The sequence below is a fragment of the Bidens hawaiensis genome, unplaced genomic scaffold (genome assembly GCF_021521415.1).
Source record: "Bidens hawaiensis isolate Kalapana, Puna unplaced genomic scaffold, B.hawaiensis_p1.1 tig00001179_1, whole genome shotgun sequence".
In the NCBI taxonomy this organism is placed as follows: Eukaryota; Viridiplantae; Streptophyta; class Magnoliopsida; order Asterales; family Asteraceae; genus Bidens; species Bidens hawaiensis.
This window is the reverse complement of record NW_027491068.1, coordinates 2,928,701-2,953,669: the sequence shown is the minus strand read 5'-3', so window position 1 is coordinate 2,953,669 and position 24,969 is coordinate 2,928,701. Positions and strand designations below refer to the sequence as shown.

The window sequence follows — 24,969 nt, the reverse complement described above, 5'->3', positions numbered from 1 at the left end:
TGTTAAAATAAGAATTTTGGTTTTTTTACTTTTTTCATTTTTGTGTTTTTTTTATTTTATGATTTTTTTTTTATTTTTGGGTTTCTTGTGGTCCAAAATGGTTCTCATGGTTTTCAATTTCAAAAAGTTCTCTCATGATCCTGATCCTATATATATATAAAATTTTTTTGAACAAATTACCCCGCTGGAAACGGGCCACCGAGCTTTGTATAGGGTGAGAGCCGGGCTGTTGAGGCATACCGGTTCATGAATATGCAGGATAAATCGATCCGTGTACACGTCCCCCTTGACACAATTTTTTTTAAAAAAAACTGATTTTTATGTTTATAGATAAAAGATATCGGTGGAAAATAAGTTAAATATATTTAAAATACAGAATAGCCTTTAGCATCAATTGTTTGATAAAGAACTTCTTAAAAAAATTCCATGCTAATACCTGTTAGGGCACGGAAATTTGACACTGTGGATACATTATCCTGACATATGTTCTTGGATCAGTTATCCTTAGACAGATCCTGTCAGGATCAGTGGTCCTCAGTACTTGGTATTATTAACAATTGTTTCTTGTGTGTAGGTTGTTATTTAATAAGTATAACGGCTCCAAGACTTATTCCACCGGATATATCGCTATTGGACTTGTCAAACACGTGGTCAAAGTCGTGGATGAAGATAGTGGGAAGGTGGCGGATTTATAGGACTTCTTGTCGTGTCACAAATAACTGAGTACTGAGGATATGTTATTCTTGCAGACGTATCTGGATCAATTATCCTTCTGAAGAGTTCCAGAGCTATGTTGGATCATGGATCCTCGGTATTTGGTGCTGTTAACGATTGTTTCTCATATGAATGTTGATATTTATCAACATTAACGGTTCCTAGACCTGGTCCTCCACTTAATTCGCTACTGGATGGTTATAGACACGTGGTCAAAGTCATGGAGTGGTTAGTGGAAGACTTCCGGATTTTTAGGAAAGGTTGTTAAGTTTGTTAATTACTTTTTTCTTATATATCTGAGTATGATCGAGCTAGAAACACACATGTACTTACACACACACTAGAGCAGAACTAAACACTCTCTCTATTCACTAGCTTTCATTGTAATCTCGATCATAAACTCCACAAACACTTGTAATACCTTTTTGTTAATCAATAAACTCGACGGTGATAGTTTTCACCGTCCGGGGGTTTTTTGTGCCGGAGACCACGATAATCATATACTCACCGACCAAATGTTACTTTGTTGATCATTGACTAAAGTAATCCGACCAAAGATTATCTTATTAATCCTTGACCGGAGTTATTTTACCAACGATTACCTCGATAAGTTTTGACCGAAGTAAGACTATCGTGATTAAGGGCTTTTTCCCTCGTAATCAAATCATTGTGTTCACCTATATTACAATCATACACTTGCTTTTACCGAGTTAGCACCTTACCTCACTTAACAGATTTGGATACTTGATCCTTAGCAGATTTTTGTCCAAAACAATACCAACCTTACATTTTCTTGATTTTTTGGTGTACACCAAAAAGACTTAAAAATTAAATTACCCGTTATAAAAAATTTCCATGCTAATACCAACCTTATTTTTTTTTGGTGTACACCAAAAAAACTGATTTTTATGTTTATATATAAAAATTCCATGCTAATTTAAATTTTTTGTTGACCCCCTCGTGTGAGCCGCATCTTCCCATGACTGGGGTGATGTGGACCTAAACCCCATCCATTTATTAAAATCGTAGTTAAAAGCTAACAAAATTCATAAATTATTGTTTTATAAATAAGACAGCCACCTTATTCATATGAGACATTTAAAAACTTCATTTTTAAAAGTGGTAAATTTTGGGTTCAACTTGTGAAAAAAATAGAAGTTTTAGGTAGGACGAGCTCAGTACCAAAAACCCCGGTATCAATTTTTCTAAAATCTTGGTACCGATACAAGTACACTGTACCTGTACCGAAAACTCAATAAGTTGGTACCGATGGTGCCAAATTCGTCCCTAGTTTCAGGTTGGTCATATGGTTTTCTCACCTATGGTTGGTTTTCTTTTGAAAGTGGAATGGAGATGATCAGGTGTGTCACTAGCTCATCAATGACCCAAATGGTCGTTAAAGAAAAAAATCATCATATCCTTCTTTTCTTCATGATATTTTTATACTAAAGTCTAAAACTGTAGTTTACTAAATAAAGATCCATTTTATATGAAGTTAAGACTTGATATCACTTTAACCAAAACACTTTCTAAGCAGTAGTTTTATCCCAAAACTTAGTACAAGTCACATTATTTAAATAAATCAAACTGAACACCTAGAAGTTTATAATTCAAAATTTTTATTAAATGACAAATGAATTACAAAAATCTAATAGAACAATCCCTCGACTCATCATAGAGATCTTAGTTGCGAAGATAACACTCTGGTTTATAATTGAAACTTTTATTGGTGATTTTAATGTAATCTAGTTATTTAGTTAATTGTATTTACTTAGGGCAATGAAAATAACAATATACATTTGATACGAGTTGTGAGGTATATGGACTATAGTGTAAACTCGTTCAAGATTATTTTGATTTTAGACACCATTAAACCTTAAGGGTTCAAGGAGGCAACACCCTGGGTGGGATCTAAGCTGAGGGAAAATTTGGTTACCATGTTTGATAGCTTTTGAAAATTTCTAATGATATAATGTGGTTGCTTTGCTTGATTCGTTGGTAGTAACTCTGATCATTTATAGAAACTAATTATCAGTAAAAAGTTGTCTATTAGTACAGTAGCGGAGTTATATCACCGATACGTATTGTTTAATATTATGGCTCCTTTTTGTGTACTCCATGAGTCTACTTTAGTAAATATATACATATCATTTTTTACATTATTATTATTATTATTATAATAAATTAAAGTTAGAATGAATGTAAATGACATAATAGTTTAGATATAAGGAGTGTGTACTATAAAAAACCTTTAAGAACAAACTTACAAAAAAATGTTATATTATTTAACAATGTATGTGTGTTTTTCTTTTCTAATAGCACTATAAAGAATAACCACCAATAATGTGTAATAACTGAAATCATGTATTGAAGAAAACTTCTAAAAGATCTAACCTTTTAAGAGAATTAAATTTTTTTTGCTATATGTATTCATTGATTATTTTCAAAGGCAATTTTTTTCTATATTTTGAGACTTGAATATAAGACGCTTATTGTATATAAACATATCTAAAGTTAATTAAGTCTTCAATGTCAAGTAAAAGCATATTGAGTTCATCTGTAACTTGGTTGTCAAAAGACTAACTTTATAAAAAAGGAAAACAAAGTAAAATTAACCATAGTGATTTTAAAAACAAATATATGTTTATTTAGATCTATCTAACCAATAAAATTGTGTGGTGTATTTTATCCATGTAATATTGGTTTTGTTTTATTAATATTTATTTAACCATATACAATTTTTTTAAATTACATTTATCACCACATTGATTTTCTTTTATTTGCTTAAAACTAATCTATTTGTCATGTTTTTTTAGTCCCTAACCGAATCGACATTGGTTCATGATTTAACCAGTCAACCAATATCATGCTTTACGTGTTAAAACAATGCTTCTATAATTTTATGTAGGGTGTCAATCGCATCTATTTGTCGAGTTTAGCATCAACGAGTTGTATTGCTCAACCCAAACTCGACGTGTATATACACATTCATGTATAAAACTTTAACCCTAAGTCGCACATGCTTAAAATCGTGTAACCTGAACACTACTCGTTTAAGCGGTATAACCCATTTATCTAAATGCGTTAAACAAGTTTACGAGTAGTAATCAAGCTGTAAACAGGTTAATCAAATGGTAAAAGTAAAAATAGGTGACCCGTTTACTTTAAAGCAGTTCAACCTATAACTAGCTTTAGGCTGCCGAAAGTACCGGTAGTTCAAACTTCAAAGCAATAAAGAGTACAGTTCAAGCATCAAAAAGCTTTTGTGAACCTTCCCAAATCGACAGAGAGATCTGTATGTAAAATAAATCAAACAATAATAATAATAATAATGAACAGAGATCCGGTTGCAAGCAGTCGTTCAAAGGTTTTAGATGACTTGAAATCTAGATACACCTGCATACATGAACCTGCTGCAAGTCCAGATATTAATAATAATGGAAGAAGAAGAAGATATTTAACATCTCTTAGGGTTTTTGTCAGTCGAGAGGTTGAAGAGCCTCAATCTCCTCTACCTACCACTAGTAAGTTTCGTTTTATTTGACTAGTTATTTATTTTCATAACCCTAACCCTAGCATCTGATTGATTGATTATTTGTAATTTTATAATTATAATATTCTTACGGACGACTTTTGTGATTTGAGTCAACTCTTTGACAACGATGTTTAGAGTATAATTTTTCAGTTTCTTAGTTGAATAATTGATTTCTAAACTGATTTTACTTGATTAATTGATTTATTAGTAAGTAAACCTAATTTGGAAACATAAATATGAATGGAAATTGATTCATTTATAGCCATGCTTGATACAAACAGTTATTTAATTTCATCATACAACTACTAATGTGACACGAGTTTAAATGTACTATATGTTAAACATTATTAATTTGCTTAATGGATTCTTAATGTGTGTGATTTACATATTCTTAGGTTCATCTATGCCGACTGTCGATCCAAACATCATTAAAGAGAAAGTTACGTCTGCACTCAAGCTTATAACTTTCCGTGAACCACGTGTGCTGGTTCAGTTTTGGTCACCAGTTGCAGTCCGGAAACGCTGCTTGCTAACCACTTTGGACCAACCGTTTGGTCTCGGTGTGGTTGATGAAGGGCTGTACTTGTACAGGTTGGAGTCTGAGAATCGTGTGTTTGTTGTGGATGGTGAACATAGAGAAGAGTTGGGTCCTCCCGGTCGTGTTTACCGACAAAAGTTACCGGAATGGAGTTTGGACGTACACGGGCTATCAAGCAGACAAGATAGGGCTGCTTATAACATCCATGGGTATATTAACTTGCCTGTATTTGAACCAATCAGTGGTTGTTGTGTAGGCGTGCTTGAAATTATAACATCATCAAAGTATATTGATTATGCTTTTGAGGTTCAGCAAGTCTGCAGAGCACTCAAGGTAGCTAGCTACCATGTTCTTATTTTCATTCACTCTATATATGATACATGCATGCACGCATTCATACATACGTACGTGTACCATTATTTTATTTATTTTTTAAATGATTATATGTCTGCTCTGCAGGAAGAGAATCTGAAGTCGCCAAACGTGCTTGAAGATACCACCTTCTATGTGAGTTATGTACATAGCTAAATATATGCATAGTTGTGTATGTATGTGTTTATTTCATGTGAGTTTATCTTTGAAATTTCAGGCGCGTGTTAAAGATGAAAGGAGGAAACTTGAGTTGGAAGAAATCTTCGGGGCTATAAAGATGGTTTGTGATATTCATAACCTACCTCTTGCTCAGACGTGGGGTCTGTGTGGATACAGTAGTGTAGTGGCTAATTCTGGGAATCTTGTAAAGAGTTGTAGTAGCTTTAGTAGAAACTGTATAGGTAAAGTCTGCATGTCAACCGCTGGTCTACCGTTCTATGTGCGAGACTTGAGCATGTGGGGACTCCATGAAGCGTGCGGATCGCGACACCTGGAAAAATCACAAGGACTTGCTGGGAGATCATTGTTGTCTCGTGGTGTATGTTTTTGTGGAGATGTGAGTAAACTAGGTGAAGATGAGTATCCATTAGCTCCGTATGCACGTATGCATGGGATAACTAGTTGTCTAGCTGTCTATCTCAAGAGTGTTGAAGTGGATGATGAATATGTGGTAGAGTTGTTTTTGCCAACTCAGAGCGAAAACGAGGCTGAGTTACAAAGTTTGGTGATTACATTAAAACAGCAGATTAAGAATGTTTCTAGGATACAACTAGGTGATATCTCGTGTCCCCAAGTTATCGGGGGAGTTTCTATTAATTGGAATCTCGAGTCTCCAACTTTGACTGAAAAACGAGAGGTACCACTACCACCATCGTTGCAAAACTTAAATCTAATGGCAGAGAATGGAAATAATGATTGTGATGTTAATGTTGATGTGGAGCATATGGAGGAGGAAGATAGGCCATCAAATTCTGCTGCAGGGATAATTGAGAATGTGGTTGTTTCTTATATGGATGTTGGGAGTGAAGATGCTGATATTATTAATAATGGGAAAGTGATGGAAAACCACATTGATTATTCCAAAGAACTAGTCAGAAAAAAGAGAAACGACCGGTCAGTTAGTTTAGAAGAAGATAAGCCGACAAATTCTGCTGCTGTAGGGACGGACCAGAATGTTGTTGTTCCTTATTTGGATGTCGGGAATGAAAATGTGGATATTAATAATAAAGGGAAAAGGAGGGAAAAATACATTGACTTTTCCAAAGGACCGATTAGAAAAAGGAAGAGGACCGACAGGTCAATTAGTTTAGAGGAAATCAGCAAACATTATGGAAAAACAATGGAGGAAGCTGCAGAGAGCCTTCATGGTGAGTTAATAGCTTGTTTATGATGTCTAGAGGTGGCAGGTTTGACCCGGTCGAATGGGTCAATAAGTCAAACTAAAAGATTTAACTAAAAAAATGAACCAGGTCAAATGGGTTGAAAGTTATTCGAAGTGTATTCAAATGCATAAATCATCAAATTAATTTTATTTAAGGAAGTTGAATACTTGAATTATTATTGATATAGTTTTTCACTTTTTCTAGTCACTTAACACATTAATTATGGGAATATTGCACGTGGTGCTCCCCGAATTTTCCAGCTTCTTACATTAAGGCCACCCATATATTGAACGAACCTGCACTGTAGGGGCGTAGGCCACATGGTATTTGTATTATTTAGGCCAATTCTAGCAAAAATAAGACTGGATAAAAAGTGAGTTGACCTGAGTTGTAATTTAAAATGTTTTTGGTCTGAAATACTGAATTGGTACAAGTGAAACCATATTTATACTTGGGTAGCCCAGAAAGTAGTTCCAATATATGGGTGTGAATAATGAACTTGAAGACATGGGGTAGGTGGGTCTTTACATATAGTATCCTTAATCATAAGAAGTGTGTTGGACTAGTTTTATCCTGCACTAAAAGTTAACCATTTTGACCTAGGGTCGTTCAAAAGAATTGCTAAACTGAAACTGGACCACGAACCAAACCGAAAAGACAAAATGTTCAAGTGTGGATTTATTTAGGTGGCTCGGTTAACCAAGCCAAGAAAGGTGTCTCATTGTTTGGTTCGTTTTAGGTTTGGTACTTTAAATAATGTGATTAACGGAACTGAACCCTTAATATGCATACATTATACTAGATTAGAAATATGTGATAGGTTGAATAAATGAAATATAAAATCGTTAGTAATGAAGATTTGGGAATTTTAAAACAATATTCGAGATAGGATATGACTGAAATTACTCATTGTATGTTATGTTTCATTACTATTGCTTCTTTTTTAATCAACTTTTTTAAATAAAAAAATAGAATAGAAAGGGGTGAAATGAGTGAAGCGGAAAAAGAATCTTGGGCTCACAAAATTGTGACATGTGTTGTAACAAGTTACTTGTTTGTTAGGTTTAGATAAGGAAGCCTAGTGGTGTAAACGAGCCAAGCTCGCTCATTTCAATCTCTATTTCTAAAGCTCGAGCTCGGCTTGTTACTATGTATTGGATAATTAATTGTTGTATTTATATAATAATATATACAATAATACTTATTATGTGATTGTATATCTATATTCTAAAATAAAAAAGGATTTTAATTATAAAAATAATGTTTTTAGGCTCGCGATCGGTCAACCGAACTGAAAACACCACTACTTTTATCCAATATGCCAGTCCAACATGTCCCTTTTGCCACCTCTAAATTATTGTCTATTTTTGTCAGCTTGCCTTCTAACATTCTCAATCTCACCTTTGACCTTTTACATTGCAGTCAGCCGGTCAACTTTAAAACGCATTTGCAGGAGTCATGGAATACCAAGGTGGCCATATACCAGGACTCCCAGTGAAACCAAGCCCCTTCTCAAGCCAGATGCATCCAACCGGGCCCTTACTACCCTCGTTTTAGGGACAACAAACATAACTTATGATCCTGTCACTCTTACTGAGCCCGGTAACCATACTTCCACACTTGTACCACACCCCAAGGAACCAAAAGATCCACCTACAACCGTCAGAGTCAAGAATATCAAGAACCCTACAGCAGACACTTATACGTTTAAGGTAACGCACCAAAATAACACTGTAAAGTTCTCATTCAGACCGTCAGATGGACTGGAAAAGTTGGAGAAACTGGTTGCAGCACGGTTTCAGGTCAGCCATGGAAGCTTTAGCCTGAAATATGAAGATGAAGATGGTGATGTGATATTGATTGCGTGTGACAATGACTTGACTGCATCGCTGGATGCGTTTAGACAACCAGATGCTCAAACGGTGATCAGGTTATCGGTTTGGCCCGTTGTGCAACAGAACCCTGATGCTTAGAGCTTAGTTTTCTGTAATTTATGGTGCATGTAGATTATAGATTGTTTAGTTGACCCTTGTAACTGTAAAAGGTAGTTAAACTTGGAAAAATGGTTCAATTTGGAATGTCAACTCTGGTATATTTATTCTGAACTACATAAATGTAATAAGATGATGTCATCGTTTGATCTTATTTACAGAATATAAATTTTTAAAATTAGTTTTAAAATAATTACAATTGGGAGGACTTTTTGGGAATATAATTCTATAAAGTAACATGTAAATAAAAAAATAAGTTGTTCTAAGTGTGGTGGACTGAAACAAATATATAATATGGTATGGTCCCATTTTGTCATAAAGGGCAGCAGCTAGCAGGTCACTGTGTTTTTCTTTTTGTGATCTGGGCCAATACATTGACCCTGTTTGGACTTTTAAATGTTTTGGTTTATACATAAAAGTGATAAAACCATTGACTTTTTTTTTAAAGTTTTGCAACTGTTTCAAATAACAAAACTTTCTTGTCACAAGATTTATAAAATATAAATATTGGTGTAATTTTAGTTATTTTAATATCTGAAAATAAGCGAAACAACTTTAGAATTTAGAATTTATATTTGATCCATTAGTTGAGTCTTTCATGACATGAATTGCAAAAAGGTACCATTAGACTGGTTACATACTTACATGAAAATCATTAAAACAACATATAATTAATCTCTAACAATTGTAGGTGTATTTTTGTTAAAGTACACACAAAAACAATATATGTTATTGTATGGAGTGGTTAGAATGTTTGGGGATCGGATCTATTAAAAAACGTGTTTGAATGGGTCCCTCGTCAATCCCGCTTTTCATTATATAGATAATGGGATACAAAAAGAGTTGACTGGCGAGCCGTATGAGATAGGAAACTCTCAAGTACGGTTAAGTCAATGATTATAAATACTCTTTTATCACCACGTTGGTTGGGGTTAAACCACACCCCTTATAAGTTAAAAAGACTCAAGGTATGACAAACCGGTAAATCTCAATTATATGCGAGCGTAGATTCAAGGATGTCATAATTATAGCCTAATGTATTTACTTTAATATTTAATTTTCGTAGTTCTCTACTTTAAATTGGTTGCCTGTTATGCAGGATGTCCAATTGAGTAACTGACTCATAAGCATACAATGTTATAATGAACATACTGGAAACGATGAGGGGTCCGAGGATTATATGCCCCCTTAATGATTTTGATGAAGATGACATGGTACGAGCAAGCAAACGAAATACGTTGTGGTATGTATTTCAAATTCAAAAAACAAATGTAAGTTTAAATATAACAATACTAAACTTAATTTGGTTCTAAACATAACAAGATGAACCTTATAAGTTGGTTCTAGACATATAAATAAAATAAGAGAAGTGGCTTGATCAAACAGGTGAAAGATGACTGACTATTGCACCAGAATAGGACCTGAATCAAAAATAGAAAATATTATGACATCAACAGTTGATTCTATATATTTCTAGTCATCACATATTCACATTATTATGTCTTTATGTATATCAGTATATGGGAAGCTAGGAAAATCATTAACTTACAGTTTGGATGAGCATCTGCAGCATCTAAATCACAACATTCCTCTCGATCACAGCACCTGTAATTATATATACGCTTCCTCTTAGCAATGCGTTAATTTTAGTGATCATATAAGTGTTAATACCTCGGTCAAGGTGGCTTTTGGAGAACTACTTAGCAAATACTTTTGAACTTCAGGAGACATAATAACTCTTGTGTGTTTGTGCTGCACAAAAGTAGCAACTTCTGGAAGAAGCGTCAAACTCTTTAAGTTAGCAAGTGGGCAAGGTCGGTGCGAGATTAGTTCCTCAGATGAATTCAGACGCTGCACAAATTAAAGTCTATATATTCAAGACAACTATATACATATAAGGCTAACTGTTACTACTTACTAGTTACTAACCTCAATGATTTCCATGCTCAATGTAAGATGTTTGACATTGCGAAACTGTTGAAGCAGATTAACAATGGTAGGAGCATACGAGCCGCTTATACACTCTAGACGACTGTGAAAAGAAAGGTGTGCGTTTTCCAAACAAGGGAAACCATCTCCTGTTGTGAACATCTGAGGACAAAAGCCAAAAAAGTGCAAGGAAGCAAGCTCGGGTGCTGAAACGTGGAATCGTCCTCCATTGACAGTATGCGTAAAACACTCTCCTTTTTCAAGAGTGAGGTTAGAAAGCTGCGGATGACTAATCCTTAAAACAGGCGATCCGGTCATTCTGTAGCTAAATAAGGTGAGGTTCTTCAAGTTGGGGCACATGGAGAGAAAGCCATCGTATAATGTGATACTATGAAGAAGCAAAGTTGTTAGAGATGAAAACCGTTGTGCGGATGTGAGTACGATCTCCTCGTCAAAAAGGCCACATGACCCCCTTAAGGAGAGATGTTCGAGAGTCTTGGAACCCGAAAGAGAAAGAGGGAACGCGACTCTCTCGTCGTGGGAATATTTTTTGTTTTTCTTAAACAAACATGCAATGGTTAGTTGTTGGACGTTAAGGGAGAATGCATGGTTGATAATCCTTTGGGCACGGACGTCGCCTTTTCGATGAAATTCAAGATCGATGGAAGAGAGGTTCTTGTGGCGAGAGAGAAGGTTAACAAAGTTTGATAACTCTTTCATTGTAGAGATGTCTAGTTGAGATATAGAGTTTGACATGGGGAATTGAAGTCCATAGATACCTCCATCTGGATGACAAAACACTAGTTCTGATGGCATCTTTTAGGCGAACAAGAGACAGGATTTTAAGGATGAGATCATCTGATAAACTACTCAGTCTGTCATCCATATTCTCATCTGGTAAACAAACCAACAACAGAATAAATTAATATAAGAGAAAAACTTCAATATATGATTTTATCAGGGTTTGATTTAAGAGATGTTAAGGCGTTTATGGACTTTTGTTGATAGTAATCTTGAAGAGGTTTAAACTGAAGGTTGAGGGGCTAAATCGTAAGAGTTACAAAGATGGTAACAAATATTAAGAGTTATTTAGTTTTATTTTATATAAGGAAAATTGGATTTTATTGGTCTCAACTATCGTCTTTTGTAGAGATGGCAACGAAACCCGAACTCGATTGGGAAACCCGATATAAATGGGACGGGTAATACCGACCCACTAGGGTTTGGGATTAGTTTTGAAATTTCTCGCGGGTTTCGGATGGATTTCTAATATACCCGATTACCCGATAACATAAACCCATTTACCCGATTATATACCCCATGTACCCGATGTAGCTTATAATATTATATATATACTATATTCCAAATATATTATTTGTCGAAATTTATTTATGTCAATTATTTGAGACATTTTATATTTTATGGTAACTATCTTTGTAATCGATTAGTTATATTTTGTCAAAACTCGGTAAAAACCTAACGGGTTTTGAGCCGGGTATACCCGACGGGTATTTTATCAAAACCCGATAAAAAACCCGATGGGAAAACCCGAAACCTGACGTGTAATTACCCAATTAAAACCCGACGCGTTTGGGACGGACTTTCATACCCGGGTATGGGTTTGGGAATACCTAAACCCGACCCATTGCCATCCCTAGTCTTTTGGTCACTACCGGTCCGAACTAATGAATTGGCTGCTAACGGTCCAAACTTTTAACGTATTTGTTCCTAACGGTCCGCGACTAATAGAATTCTAACGTCATTAGTTTAAGGTCGTCGGAAAAACGTTTTTGGTTGTAAAATACACATTTTTCCCGAAAACTCAACAATTTTGTCTTAAACATCATGGTAACTTTGTATCGTCTCTTTAGGAACTTTTTTCTAGTACAAGCCCCAATTATTGAGGTCGTCGGAACCCTAGAACCATCGTCGAAATCAGTTGATGGTGCTTAAATGATGGTGGTTGGTTGGAGGCGAGTCAATTGGTGGTGGTGGCGGTGTTCATGTGTTGTTTTCAGGTAAAAAAATTGACTTTCCCGGCCAAAAACGTTTTTCCGACGACCTGAAACTAACGGTGTTAGGATTTTGTTAGCCGCGGACTGTTAGGAACAAATACATTAAAAAATGGGACTATCAGTGACCAATTCATTAATTGGGACCGGCAATGACCAAAAGGCAATAGTCGGGACCAGTAAAAACCAATTTTCTTTTATGGATAGGGTAGCGTTTGGTATGCATGAATGAAAGGCGGAATGGTACCATTATGATGGACTGAAAAAAAATGTGTTTGGTTGGTCTATGGAATGGAATCACCCATAACATTGTTCATTTCATTACCTCTAAAACACCCCAAATTCATTTCATCCACCCCCCTTGTTTTTTTTTCATTCTATCCCTCTTTCACACTATATCACCTCCACCACCCTCCCACCACTACTTCCCATTGTCCTCTCACCACCACCACCACCCACCACCGCCGGCCACCACCACCATCCACATCCGCCGTCCAACACTACCACCGCCTACCATCGTCTTCCACCACCTACCATTGTTGCCCACCACCGCCACCACCAACCATCGCTTCCGGTCATCACCACCGCCCACCACCCGCCACTTACTATTGCCACCGCCACCACCAAAACTACTATCACCATCACTAATCGCTCCCGCCCATCGCCACCGCCCACCACCCACCGCCACCGTAACTACTCGCCACCACCACCACCATCCCACCGGCACTCACTACCATTTTTATTTTATTCCGGCTTTTTCTAGCTGACCAACAAATAAAAATAATAATTTATGTCATTCCAACATGGTAACCAAACATGTCAATGGAATGTTAATGATCAATTCCATTACCTCGTCCATTTCATTCCCTCGCTCATTCCATTCCATCGCTTATTCCATTACCCCATACTAAACAGACCCTAGGTTTTCTTGCTGTCAAGAATTATGGTAAAGGAGAAAGAGTCGATCTTGGCGTCATGTTCTTGGGTCTTGGTTGAGAACAAATTTCGTGTCGTGTTCTTAGATATGATTTCCAACATTTTTCTAAATATGATGTATGGATTTCTCTATGAGGATACAGTTATGTTATTAAACATGCTTGAAAGGTTTATTGCTTCAAAACTTCAGATTTTTCGAATCAGGTTTTTAAAACTTTTCAACATATTTCCTCAACTCTATAATTGTAACTCTAAGTATTGCATTGAAACCAAACAACATGAAGAGTTGTGAATTGACGCATATTTGGAATGTGTCTAGTTTTTTGACAAGCGGCAAGGATTCGTTTGAATAACGTTTTTCTAGACAACAATGCCATCGACTTATCATTTATTGTAAAAATTTTTAGAATCACAGAGACAAAGAAAAATAAAAGCGTCATCCTAGTAAATATTTCATGATACAAATAAAACAATGCAAGTAAAGCATATGTGTGATTATTGGTATAAAAGCATTCACTGTAAAGAAACACAAAAAGGACATGTCTAATTAGCTTTCACGTAAAAAAATACATATTTCTTTAAAAACACTCAAAATGCACTCAATATTCAATAAAGACTTCTAAAAGCACTTAAAAACATTGTTATATCATCACCAGGTTTCATACGTCCTTTTCTACTTATCACAATAAGTCCTTTTCAACTAAAATAAGGAATCCCAAACACACCCTAACAAGTGAAATTTGGCTAATGGCTTGTGAAATAATGAGAAAGTATAAGGAAAATGAATGTAACAAAGAAAAGTAAATATGGCCGGAAAATTTTCCGGTGGTTATGAAGTTGTAGCAGGAGAGCTTTTGGAGAAGACAAGTTGATTAAGAAAATTAATATTTTATTTGATGTACTTTGTTACTTTTTTTGCACACTTTTTTGGTTTATCTTGAGTAATTGATTTTAATTTAATTTATTTTGTTAACTTATTCTCTTATTCTTTTAATATAAAAAAGTAGATTAACTTTAATTTTCATTTTTGTCATGTGAATTAAAAATATACATTACATAAACAACTTAAACTAAATAAGATATTTATGTAAGTGTTTAAAACGAGATAAATTATAATTGTTTTGAGATAAAGGACGAACAATTACAATTATCCGTCATTGTATGGGCTTATAAAGGGTCTAAAAATTATGTAGAATGCACAAATATAAAAAAAAAAAGAATTATCGTCGATCTTTTGAAAACAAAATTATATAAGGTCAATTTTTCAAATTTGTCTTGGGCACTCGAAATCTCGGAGACAGCCCTGATCAAACGTATACAATATATGATTTTACTTACATTTAAACATATGTCAGCAAAATATAGTTTGTAAAATTACTAATACGGATCGTCGATCTGGCTGTTAGTCTAAGTTTGATGAATAGTAATATTACTGAGTGCATGAAACATTGGTTTTTAATATATATATATATAATAACTTAAATAAATGCCCTTTTTATCTAAAAAAAAGTTGAATCCATTATTTTGCCAAACCTCAAGAACCATTTGTGAAACTAAGTTTAAAAGAATTGTACTTGGTACCTAAATGACTAAATTTGTTATGTTATTTTGTCCATAGCTCGCTTAGGGACCATTCGGTCTAAAATATTGTATTGTGATCTCTATGTTCTGTCAATTTTATTTGTGTTCATGAACCGTTTGTGAACACATTCATTTCCTTAATGAACGAACACAAACATAAAATCTCGTTCGATAAGTGTTCGTGAACCGTTCATGAACACATTATTTCCTTAATAAACGAACATCAACAAGGCTTTGTTTGTATTCGTTCGGCTCGTTTAAAGCCCTACTTTTTAAAAAGAATGGAATAAAGATAAGAGAGAAAAGATAATGTCTCCTGTCAAAAGTATAACATGATTTTACTTTGCATTTAGAAAAGATTTTTAACAAAATATAGTTTGTTAAATTACTGATTTGGACCGGACAATCTGGTTTTTCATTAGCTTTGACCCGATCATCAATTATATTTGGTTCATATAAAACTAATTTTTCTACGTCTAGTTTATTGGTTTGTAATCAAACAAACAATGGTTCCTGCTTTAACCAGTCGATCGTGTTTAGTTCTTAAAACAACGCTTTTATGAAGGGGTCCCAATCGCCATGAATCACGTATGGTCATCGAATTTATGGTTGACAAGTAGAAGTTCTTAACCCAAACACGACATGTATATCTATCTATTTATGTAAAAAAAATAACCGTAACTTGCACACGCTTAAAATCTTGTAACTCAAACACTACTCGTTAAACCTATTTATCTGAACGTGCTAATTGTTTCAATGAGCAACAATAACTAAGGTGTAAGGGTGTAATTATATATTGAGCTGTATTAGATGGATTAAATAAACGATAACGGGTCAGTTGAAAGATATAAATAAATAAAGATAAGGAACAGTTCAACCGGTGGTAGTGTAGTTCAAAGCTCATGTTTGTGGACCTTTATTACTTATTATGACCACTTTCCCAAAACCATAGATAGATCAATCTGTCTGTATGTAGAATAAATCAAACAAGAAAATGAATCCGGTTGTAAGCAGTAGCTCAAAGGTTTTGGATGATTTGAAAGCCAGATACACCTGCATACATGAACCACCTGCTTCTGCTGCAAGTCCAGGAAGAAGATATTTAACATCTCTTATGGTTTATAGCAGTCGAGAGGTTGAAGAACCTCTATCCAGTAAGTGATTTCAGTCAACTCTATCACTATGATGTTTCTTTGTTTGAGTAAATTATCAATCAATCGTACACGCCATAACACCTCATCACTTGTCATGATGATGCTTTGGATTATTATTATTATAGTTTTTTTTTCAGTTTCTTAATTGAATAACTGAATTCTAAACTCACCTAATTTGATTAATTGATTATCTATTAGAATACCTAATTTGGAAACTGATTCTTATTCAGCCATGCTTGATAGAAGCTACTATCTATCCGGTTAATTCGGAAAAATACCGGATATTGGTCAAGGACTGATATTTGAGATATCAGTTATCATGGTGACATATCAGCAGTATTAATATATATAGCAATTTAACACTAGCACTCTCCTACCATTAACAAATTAACCTTTTGCAACTTACAAAACGCTAACAATTGTAGCAAGTAGAACTGATTAAGACTTAAAACGCTAACGGTAAACACCAAACATCGACAATTAAGACTTAAAAAACTGATATCTTGAAAATTGGTGGTCCAGTATCGGTCAATATCACCGCTAATATCGGGACTAATATTTTGAACCGATATTTTACCAAGGGACCAATAACCAATATATCGGCGATATCGACTGCATAGCACTATTCAATTTTCGTCATACAACTACAAATGTAAAACAAATTCAAAAATGTAATTTGTTTAATGTATTCAAAATATGTCTTTACTGTGATTCACATATTCATAGGTTCATCTACGCCGACAATCGATCCAAACATCATTAAACAGAAAGTGACATCTGCACTTAAGGTTTTAAGTTTCCGTGAGCCACATGTGCTGGTTCAGTTTTGGTCACCAGTTGCAGTCCGGAAGCGGTGCTTGCTAGCCACTTTGGACCAACCGTTTGGTCTTGGTGTGGTTGATGAAGGGCTTTATTTATATAGGTTGGAGTCTGAGCAACGCATGTTTGTTGTGGATGGTGAACACAGAGAAGAATTAGGTCCTCCCGGTCGTGTTTACCGACAAAAGTTACCAGAATGGAATTTGGAAGTACAAGGATATATTAATCTGCCTGTGTTTGAACCTTGCAGTGGTTGCTGTGTAGGTGTGCTTGAAGTCATAACATCATCAAAGTATACTGATTATGCTTTTGAGGTTCGACAAGTCTGCAGAGCACTCAAGGTACTGTATACATGATACATGCATGCATGCATACATACCATTACCTTATTCATTTTTTGTATTCTACTTTGCAGGAAGAGAATCTGAAGTCTCCAAACGTGCTTGAAGATACCATCTTTAATGTGAGTTGTACATAACTACATAGATGTATGATATTACGTGCATATCTGATGTGTATTTCATGTGAGTTTTTGTTTGAACTTTCAGACGCGTGTTAAAGATGAAAATAGGCGGCTTGAATTGGAAGAAATCTTCTGTGCTTTAAAGATGGTATGTGATGTTCATAATCTACCTCTCGCTTTGACGTGGGGTCTGTGTGGATACAGTAGTGTAGTGGCTAATTCTGGGAATCTTGCAAAGAGTTGTAGTAGCTTTAGTAGAAACTGTATAGGTCAAGTATGCATGTCAACCGTTGGTCTACCATTCTACGTGCGAGACCTAAGCATGTGGGGATTCCATGAAGCGTGTAGATCGAGACACCTGGACAAATCACAAGGAGTTGTTGGGAGATCATTAGCGTCCCGTGGTGTATGCTTTTGTGGAGATGTAAGTAAACTTGGTGAAGATGAATATCCTTTGGCTCCTTATGCACGTATGCATGGGATAACTAGTTGTCTAGCTTTATATCTCAAGGGTGTTGATGTGGATGATGAATATGCTGTTGAGTTATTTTTGCCAACTCAGACTGAAAACGAGGCAGACCTACGATGTTTGGTGACAACGCTGAAACAGCAGATTAAGAATGTTTCTAGGATACAGCTAGGTGATATCTCGTCTCCCCAAGTTATCGGGGGCGTTCCGCTTATTTGGAATCTTGAGTCTCCAACTTTGACTGTAAAACAAGAGGTTCCATTACCACCAGAGTTGGAAAAATTAAATTTATTGGCAGAGAATGGAAATAATGATTCTGATGTTAATGTTGATGTGGAGCATATGGATGAAGATAAGCCATCAAGTTCTACTGCTGCTGGGACAACTGAGAATGTTGTTGCTTCTTCTGTGGATGTCGGAAATGAAGATGTTGATATTCTTAATACAGGGAAAGTTATGGAAAGCGACATTGATAATTCCAAAGAACCAATTATAAACACGAGAACTGACAGGTCAATTAGTTTCGTTGAAGATACGACATTAGATTCTGTGGCTGCTGTGGGGATAAACGAGAATGTTGTTGTTCCTTATTTAGATGTAGGGATTGAGGATGCAGATAATATTAATAAAGGGAAAAGGCAGGAAAAATACATTGACTTTTCTAAACAACCAATTAGAAACAGGAAGAGGACCGATAGGTCAATTAGTTTAGAGGAAATCAGTAAACATTATGGAAAAACTATGGAGGAAGCTGCAGAGAGCCTTCATGGTGAGTTAATAGTTTGTTTGTGATGTCTAGAGGTGGCAGGTTTGACCAGGTCAAATGAGTCGGTTAGTCAAACTAAAAAGATTTAACTGAAAATGAACCAGGTCAACTGGGTTGAACTCAAAAGTCATTCGAAGTGTATTCAAAATGCATAAATTATCAAAGTCAATTTATTGAAGGTAGCTGGATTGCCAATAATATAGTTTTTTCTAGTTACTTAACATTTTAGTTATGGGGAATATTGCATGTGGTGGTCTCCAATTGTTCAACTTCTTACATTAAGGTCACCCATATGTTGAACGAACCTGCTTTGTAGGCCACACGGTATATGTATCATTTATACAAAGTCTAGCAAAAAATAAGGCAGATAAAAAGTTAGTTGACCTGAGTTGTCTTCCAAAATGTTTTTGGCCTATATATGATATATTCATACTTGATACTTGGAGAGCCCAGAAAGTTTACAATATATGATATGGGTGGGATTAATGAACTACTTGAAGATATGGGGAAAGGAGGGGGGGGGGGGTTGTCTCTACATATATAATTTTATATTTAACACAACAGATAATATATACTTATTTATTATATTGAATAGAAATATTATATTTATATAAATCATGTACTTTTTAGGCTCGCAAGCCTAGTCAAGCTCAAGCTCAGACTCAAGCTCGTTTATTAAATGAGTTCGAGTTTAGGTTCGAGATTTGGCTCATGCTTGTTTAAGCTCGCCTCAATATGAGCTTTTAATGAGCCGATCTAAAGTAGCTCATGAGCAGGTCGGCTCGTTTACACCCCTAAGGAAGACATGTTTTACATAAATATATAACTTATTTAATTTTGTCATATAATAGGAATAAAGTTTTTTAAATAAACTAATAAAATTCAAATTCATTTTTCTTGTGTTGAATCTTATTAGCTCCTGAATTTCCGCACAAAGTTTTTAGTCAATTCAAATCTAATGCCACTTCTTTAAGTCAGAGTTGACTGGCATATATTATTGATTGCTATAGAGGCAGGATGCTAACTGAACCGCACCACAGGTTAACCACTAAATGAGGATAAGGTCGACCGACTGAACTGCAAACACCACTAATTTAGCCAATATGCTAGTTCAGCTCGTCCATTTTGCCACCTCTAATAAGATCTATATATGTGACATTTTCTTTTAACATAGTATGTATGCAGTGAGCAGGTCAACTTTAAAGCGCATTTGCAGGAGTCATGGTATACCAAGGTGGCCATATACCAGGACCCCCAATGAAACCAACCCCCTTCTCAAGCCAGATCAAACAGATGCAGTCCCCCATGCATCCGACCGAGCCCTTACTACCCTCGCTTTAGGGACTTCCCATGCACCAAACATAACTTCTGATCCTGTGACTCCTGCCACTCTTACTGAACCCGGTAACCATAGTTCATCACTCATACCACACCCCAATGAACAAAAAGATCTACTTAGAACCGTCCAAGACAAGAATATCAAGAGTACTGCAGCCAACACGTACATGTTTAAGGTTACATACCAAAATAATACCGTAAAGTTTTCGTTCACACTGTCAGATGGACTGGAAATGTTGGAGAAACTGATTGCAACACGGTTCCAGCTCAGCCATGGAAGCTTTAGTCTGAAATATGTAGACGAGGATGGCGATATGATATTGATTGCGTGTGACAGTGACATGACTGCATCATTGGGTACTTTTAGACAGCCAGATGCTCAAACTGTGATCAGACTATCGGTTTGGCCTATTGCACAACAGAACCCTGATGCTTAGAGCTTAGTTTTATATAATTTATGGTGCATTGGTTCCTGTAACGAGATTATAGGCGACGACTGCCTGTAAGAAGAAGAAACCATTAGTCCTCCAGCTTGACTAATTAGGCGAGGACTGTTAGAGTGGACTTCTGGTCTAACTAGTTACAACACAAAAGACTTTCCACAATAAGACTGTGGGATCCATTGCAATCTTCATGGGTGTTTGGCTTTACCAGTATCTGATCCTACCACAGGGTTACGTGTAGGTGTGCTTGAGCTTTTGACATTTTCCAAGTTGGAAGATTTTGCTTATGAGGTTGAGCATATACACTGGGCGCTTAAGGTTTCCATCTTACCTTTCAAATTCAAACTTCTATGTGTTTTGTGTGAGTATGTGTTCACACACTTGTATGTCTTCCACTGAATTATCTTACAGAAAGGGAATCTAACAAGCCCACAAGTATTTGAAGTACTTGATGCCCCTGCTTTAAATGTGAGTTGGATCCAGTGGTTGATATTCTCAATTTCTACTAAAGTTTTATATTTTGTCTATGTTAACCAGCTGCTTTGCAATCTTCTTGCATAGTGTTGAAGACAACAATGAATATGTGCTAGTGTTTTCCCTTTGTATTTAATTAGGTGACAGGTCATCCATTGAAGTTACTGGTCCACCTCTGGATTTGTCTTTAAACAATACGGATTCATCATAGTTAGGGTAAGTTGTGGTTATGGAGGCCGACTGTGATAACTTTACCAGCATGGTGATGGTGAATGTAACTTTTAGCAACTCTATAGAGGGGTTTGCATTTCCGCTTTTTAGTGGAGTATGAAAATTGATAAAGAAAGTTGCAAAGAGGTTAAAGTTAGAGGGTCAAGGGTTAAAACTACCGAAGCCTTGAAGTTTGCTCTGGATGCTTCGGGCAGTAACAGCGGTATCAACTTAATATGTTCAATGTCATCGATCAGATGGCCCTAAATTGCTGAATGTTGATAGCCTATTTGGATATTTGTCGAGAAGGAATGACCTTTTCAGGTATGGCTTTTGTCTATTGGTTTATAATGCTCTGAACTTTTCGGTTATGCTGAATTCGATTATTTATTATGGCAATTAGCTAGTAAGAGGAAAGGCAAGCCTGAACTGATTTATGTCTTTTCAAATTTTAACACGTTATTTTTTATGCAACAGTGTATTTTTTATAATATCATGTTTATAACTAGTATGCATAATTGTAATGTTAAAAGATCTCATAATAAGGTGTGCATCAGTTATGGATTTTATGACAGTTCTGCAGCAGTTATGTGTTGGCGATTATTCGTTTTATACTTATGTACATCAGTTTTGTATCTTTGAACGCAATAATGTAAAATATGTACGGTGATACAAAACCAATGCATCAACTATGCAGATAAGTTTGTAATATAAAAGGTAACCGTTCACACTTAGCTTGGCATTTCAGGAAGAACCAGTGGGTTCGAGAAAATATTGTGAATGTTGGATGTTCATTATTGGAATCAAACTTGAAAACCCAGAAATTTTGATTCATACTGAGTTCAGTTTCAAATTGAATTTGAATTAATGAATTTCGAATTGAACTAACCAGATTATTTGAATTTGAGTTTAAATTATTTAATTATATTTTTTATAAAAAAATTATTTTATGTTTTTTTGTCCGCACATATTTTATGCATGATTGAGAGAATTTATTCAATTCATTCATTCATTTATTTTTTCATTATTCGTGAATTCGAATCGATCCGAATGTAAACTTTTGCTTTTCATTCAGTTGCAAACTTTCTGAATTCTAAGTTGTTCGAATTTGAATTTGGATTTGAAAATGTGAAACCTGATTCAAATAAGCCGCGGCCCAAGTAAATGCCTATGATTTTAATATGTTACGAGTTACGCCATCCATTTGACGCTTATCAAATTCCACAAATATTTTTTCCCATCGAGGCGCAGGCGCGTCTCAAAGATTTCGAGTGCCTAAGATAAGTATCGAAATGAGCCTTATATAATATATTTTTTTTAAAAGATCGATGATACGGGCCCATTTTATCACTAATTTATTAGAACTTAAAAGGGCCAAAATCTATTGTTTTGTTTACATTTGGACTTTTGGATAATTTATAGAATCTTAATATAAAATTAGCCCTTAAATAAACATATTATATATATATAGGGTAAAGATCCTAAGGCTGAGGGTAGTGGGAGTGATCGGGGGGCGCGACCGCCTACGTGGCTCGCGAACACCGCTACACCCCTCAGGTGATCGGGGGCGCGGTTGGCCGCTGTGGCTAGGACCGCGGGGCTTTATAGCCGTTGGAGTGTGGGGAAAATCAAATAATAATAATAATAATAGTATAGGGGTTACAGGAAGAGGAGGCGAGCGGAGGAACGACGGAGTGAGTGCCGACATCGGAGATGAAGATGGTGGTTGTTATGATTTTTCTATTTAATTATGTAATATTTAAAATAAATAAAAAATTCAATCAAGTCCCGGATCATCTGGACCACTACACCCTCTGGGGCTTGGTTGAGGGGCTTGATACAGGGTCACGTCATCGCTTACGTGTCGGGTTTTGATTGAATCACTTGGGGCTCAACCAAGTCCCATTAACCTTAGTCTAAGAGAACCCTTTGCAAATTGAGAACTTTGAGAACCATTTTAGACCACTAAAAACATCTTTAAAAAAATATTTAAAAAAATCATAAAACAAAAAATAACAAAAATTTTAAAAAAGTAAAAAAACCAGATTTCTTATATTTCATTCCGGTTTCATTAAAAAAAGAAAAAATAAAAAAAACATCGTATTATACACATATGTATAATTTTATTTAATCTTTAGTTACGTAATATACACATATGTACAGTATCCTTTATCTTAAATTATACACATGTGTATAAAAAATCATGTAAATGTACATATATGTATATATTATACATATGTGTATATAATTAAGCTAAACCGAGGTTTTTTTTTATGAAACCGGCATGTTAAAATAAGAATTTTGGTTTTTTTACTTTTTTCATTTTTGTGTTTTTTTTATTTTATGATTTTTTTTTATTTTTGGGTTTCTTGTGGTCCAAAATGGTTCTCATGGTTTTCAATTTCAAAAAAGTTCTCTCATGATCCTGATCCTATATATATATAAAATTTTTTTGAACAAATTACCCCGCTGGAAACGGGCCACCGAGCTTTGTATAGGGTGAGAGCCGGGCTGTTGAGGCATACCGGTTCATGAATATGCAGGATAAATCGATCCGTGTACACGTCCCCCTTGACACAATTTTTTTTAAAAAAAACTGATTTTTATGTTTATAGATAAAAGATATCGGTGGAAAATAAGTTAAATATATTTAAAATACAGAATAGCCTTTAGCATCAATTGTTTGATAAAGAACTTCTTAAAAAAATTCCATGCTAATACCTGTTAGGGCACGGAAATTTGATACTGTGGATACATTATCCTGACATATGTTCTTGTATCAGTTATCCTTAGACAGATCCTGTCAGGATCAGTGGTCCTCAGTACTTGGTATTATTAACAATTGTTTCTTGTGTGTAGGTTGTTATTTAATAAGTATAACGGCTCCAAGACTTATTCCACCGGATATATCGCTATTGGACTTGTCAAACACGTGGTCAAAGTCGTGGATGAAGATAGTGGGAAGGTGGCGGATTTATAGGACTTCTTGTTGTGTCACAAATAACTGAGTACTGAGGATATGTTATTCTTGAAGACGTGTCTGGATCAATTATCCTTCTGAAGAGTTCCAGAGCTATGTTGGATCATGGATCCTCGGTATTTGGTGCTGTTAACGATTGTTTCTTATATGAATGTTGATATTTATCAACATTAACGGTTCCTAGACCTGGTCCTCCACTTAATTCGCTACTGGATGGTTATAGGCACGTGGTCAAAGTCATGGAGTGGTTAGTGGAAGACTTCCGGATTTTTAGGAAAGGTTGTTAAGTTTGTTAATTACTTTTTTCTTATATATCTGAGTATGATCGAGCTAGAAACACACATGTACTTACACACACACTAGAGCAGAACTAAACACTCTCTCTATTCACTAGCTTTCGTTGTAATCTCGATCATAAACTCCACAAACACTTGTAATACCTTTTTGTTAATCAATAAACTCGACGGTGATAGTTTTCACCGTCCGGGGGTTTTTTGTGCCGGAGACCACGATAATCATATACTCACCGACCAAATGTTACTTTGTTGATCATTGACTAAAGTAATCCGACCAAAGATTATCTTATTAATCCTTGACCGGAGTTATTTTACCAACGATTACCTCGATAAGTTTTGACCGAAGTAAGACTATCGTGATTAAGGGCTTTTTCCCTCGTGATCAAATCATTGTGTTCACCTATATTACAATCATACACTTGCTTTTACCGAGTTAGCACCTTACCTCACTTAACAGATTTGGATACTTGATCCTTAGCAGATTTTTGTCCAAAACAATACCAACCTTACATTTTCTTGATTTTTTGGTGTACACCAAAAAGACTTAAAAATTAAATTACCCTTTAT

General features: G+C 35.4%; 3 protein-coding genes across 5 annotated transcripts; 2 read left to right on the top strand and 1 right to left on the bottom strand.

Moving 5' to 3' along the window:
* Nucleotides 1-4,045: 4,045 nt before the first annotated feature.
* Nucleotides 4,046-8,704, top strand: LOC143562076 (protein NLP6-like). Its single transcript, XM_077049992.1, has 5 exons — nt 4,046-4,238; nt 4,645-5,120; nt 5,247-5,294; nt 5,377-6,526; nt 7,964-8,704. Exons 1-5 carry the CDS (start codon nt 4,046-4,048, stop codon nt 8,512-8,514), a joined length of 2,418 nt encoding a protein of 805 aa, XP_076906107.1. The 3' UTR covers nt 8,515-8,704.
* A 1,481-nt stretch (nt 8,705-10,185) lies between these two features.
* Nucleotides 10,186-11,277, bottom strand: LOC143562067 (uncharacterized). The gene is made up of 2 exons (XM_077049984.1): nt 10,462-11,277; nt 10,186-10,383 (listed from the first exon to the last, which is right to left on the bottom strand). Exons 1-2 carry the CDS (start codon nt 11,275-11,277, stop codon nt 10,186-10,188), a joined length of 1,014 nt encoding a protein of 337 aa, XP_076906099.1.
* Nucleotides 11,278-15,984: 4,707 nt separating this feature from the next.
* LOC143563319 (protein NLP6-like) lies at nt 15,985-21,128 on the top strand. 3 transcript variants are annotated; one of them, XR_013140649.1, is made up of 7 exons: nt 15,985-16,144; nt 16,871-17,304; nt 17,379-17,426; nt 17,512-18,664; nt 19,847-20,760; nt 20,854-20,910; nt 21,057-21,126. XR_013140649.1 is itself a non-coding variant. In XM_077050890.1 (5 exons), exons 1-5 carry the CDS (start codon nt 15,985-15,987, stop codon nt 20,434-20,436), a joined length of 2,385 nt encoding a protein of 794 aa, XP_076907005.1. In that variant the 3' UTR covers nt 20,437-21,128. The 3 variants fall into 3 exon arrangements, 1 of the variants encoding a protein (XP_076907005.1); XR_013140647.1 differs by having other exon boundaries at nt 20,854-21,128; XM_077050890.1 differs by having other exon boundaries at nt 19,847-21,128.
* The last annotated feature ends 3,841 nt before the right edge of the window (nt 21,129-24,969 follow it).

What these genes read in the sequence shown, in the direction of transcription:
- LOC143562076 (XM_077049992.1), top strand. Translation starts at nt 4,046, where the DNA reads ATGAACAGAGATCCGGTTGCAAGCAGTCGTTCAAAGGTTTTAGATGAC. An exon ending in AAGTCTGCAGAGCACTCAAG is followed by an intron (nt 5,121 to 5,246) that starts GTAGCTAGCTAC and finishes TCTGCTCTGCAG; the next exon opens with GAAGAGAATCTGAAGTCGCC. An exon ending in TTGAAGATACCACCTTCTAT is followed by an intron (nt 5,295 to 5,376) that starts GTGAGTTATGTA and finishes TTGAAATTTCAG; the next exon opens with GCGCGTGTTAAAGATGAAAG.
- LOC143562067 (XM_077049984.1), bottom strand. Translation starts at nt 11,277, where the DNA reads ATGCCATCAGAACTAGTGTTTTGTCATCCAGATGGAGGTATCTATGGA. An exon ending in TGAGCATGGAAATCATTGAG is followed by an intron (nt 10,384 to 10,461) that starts GTTAGTAACTAG and finishes TAATTTGTGCAG; the next exon opens with CGTCTGAATTCATCTGAGGA.
- LOC143563319 (XM_077050890.1), top strand. Translation starts at nt 15,985, where the DNA reads ATGAATCCGGTTGTAAGCAGTAGCTCAAAGGTTTTGGATGATTTGAAA. An exon ending in GGTTGAAGAACCTCTATCCA is followed by an intron (nt 16,145 to 16,870) that starts GTAAGTGATTTC and finishes ACATATTCATAG; the next exon opens with GTTCATCTACGCCGACAATC. An exon ending in TTGAAGATACCATCTTTAAT is followed by an intron (nt 17,427 to 17,511) that starts GTGAGTTGTACA and finishes TTGAACTTTCAG; the next exon opens with ACGCGTGTTAAAGATGAAAA.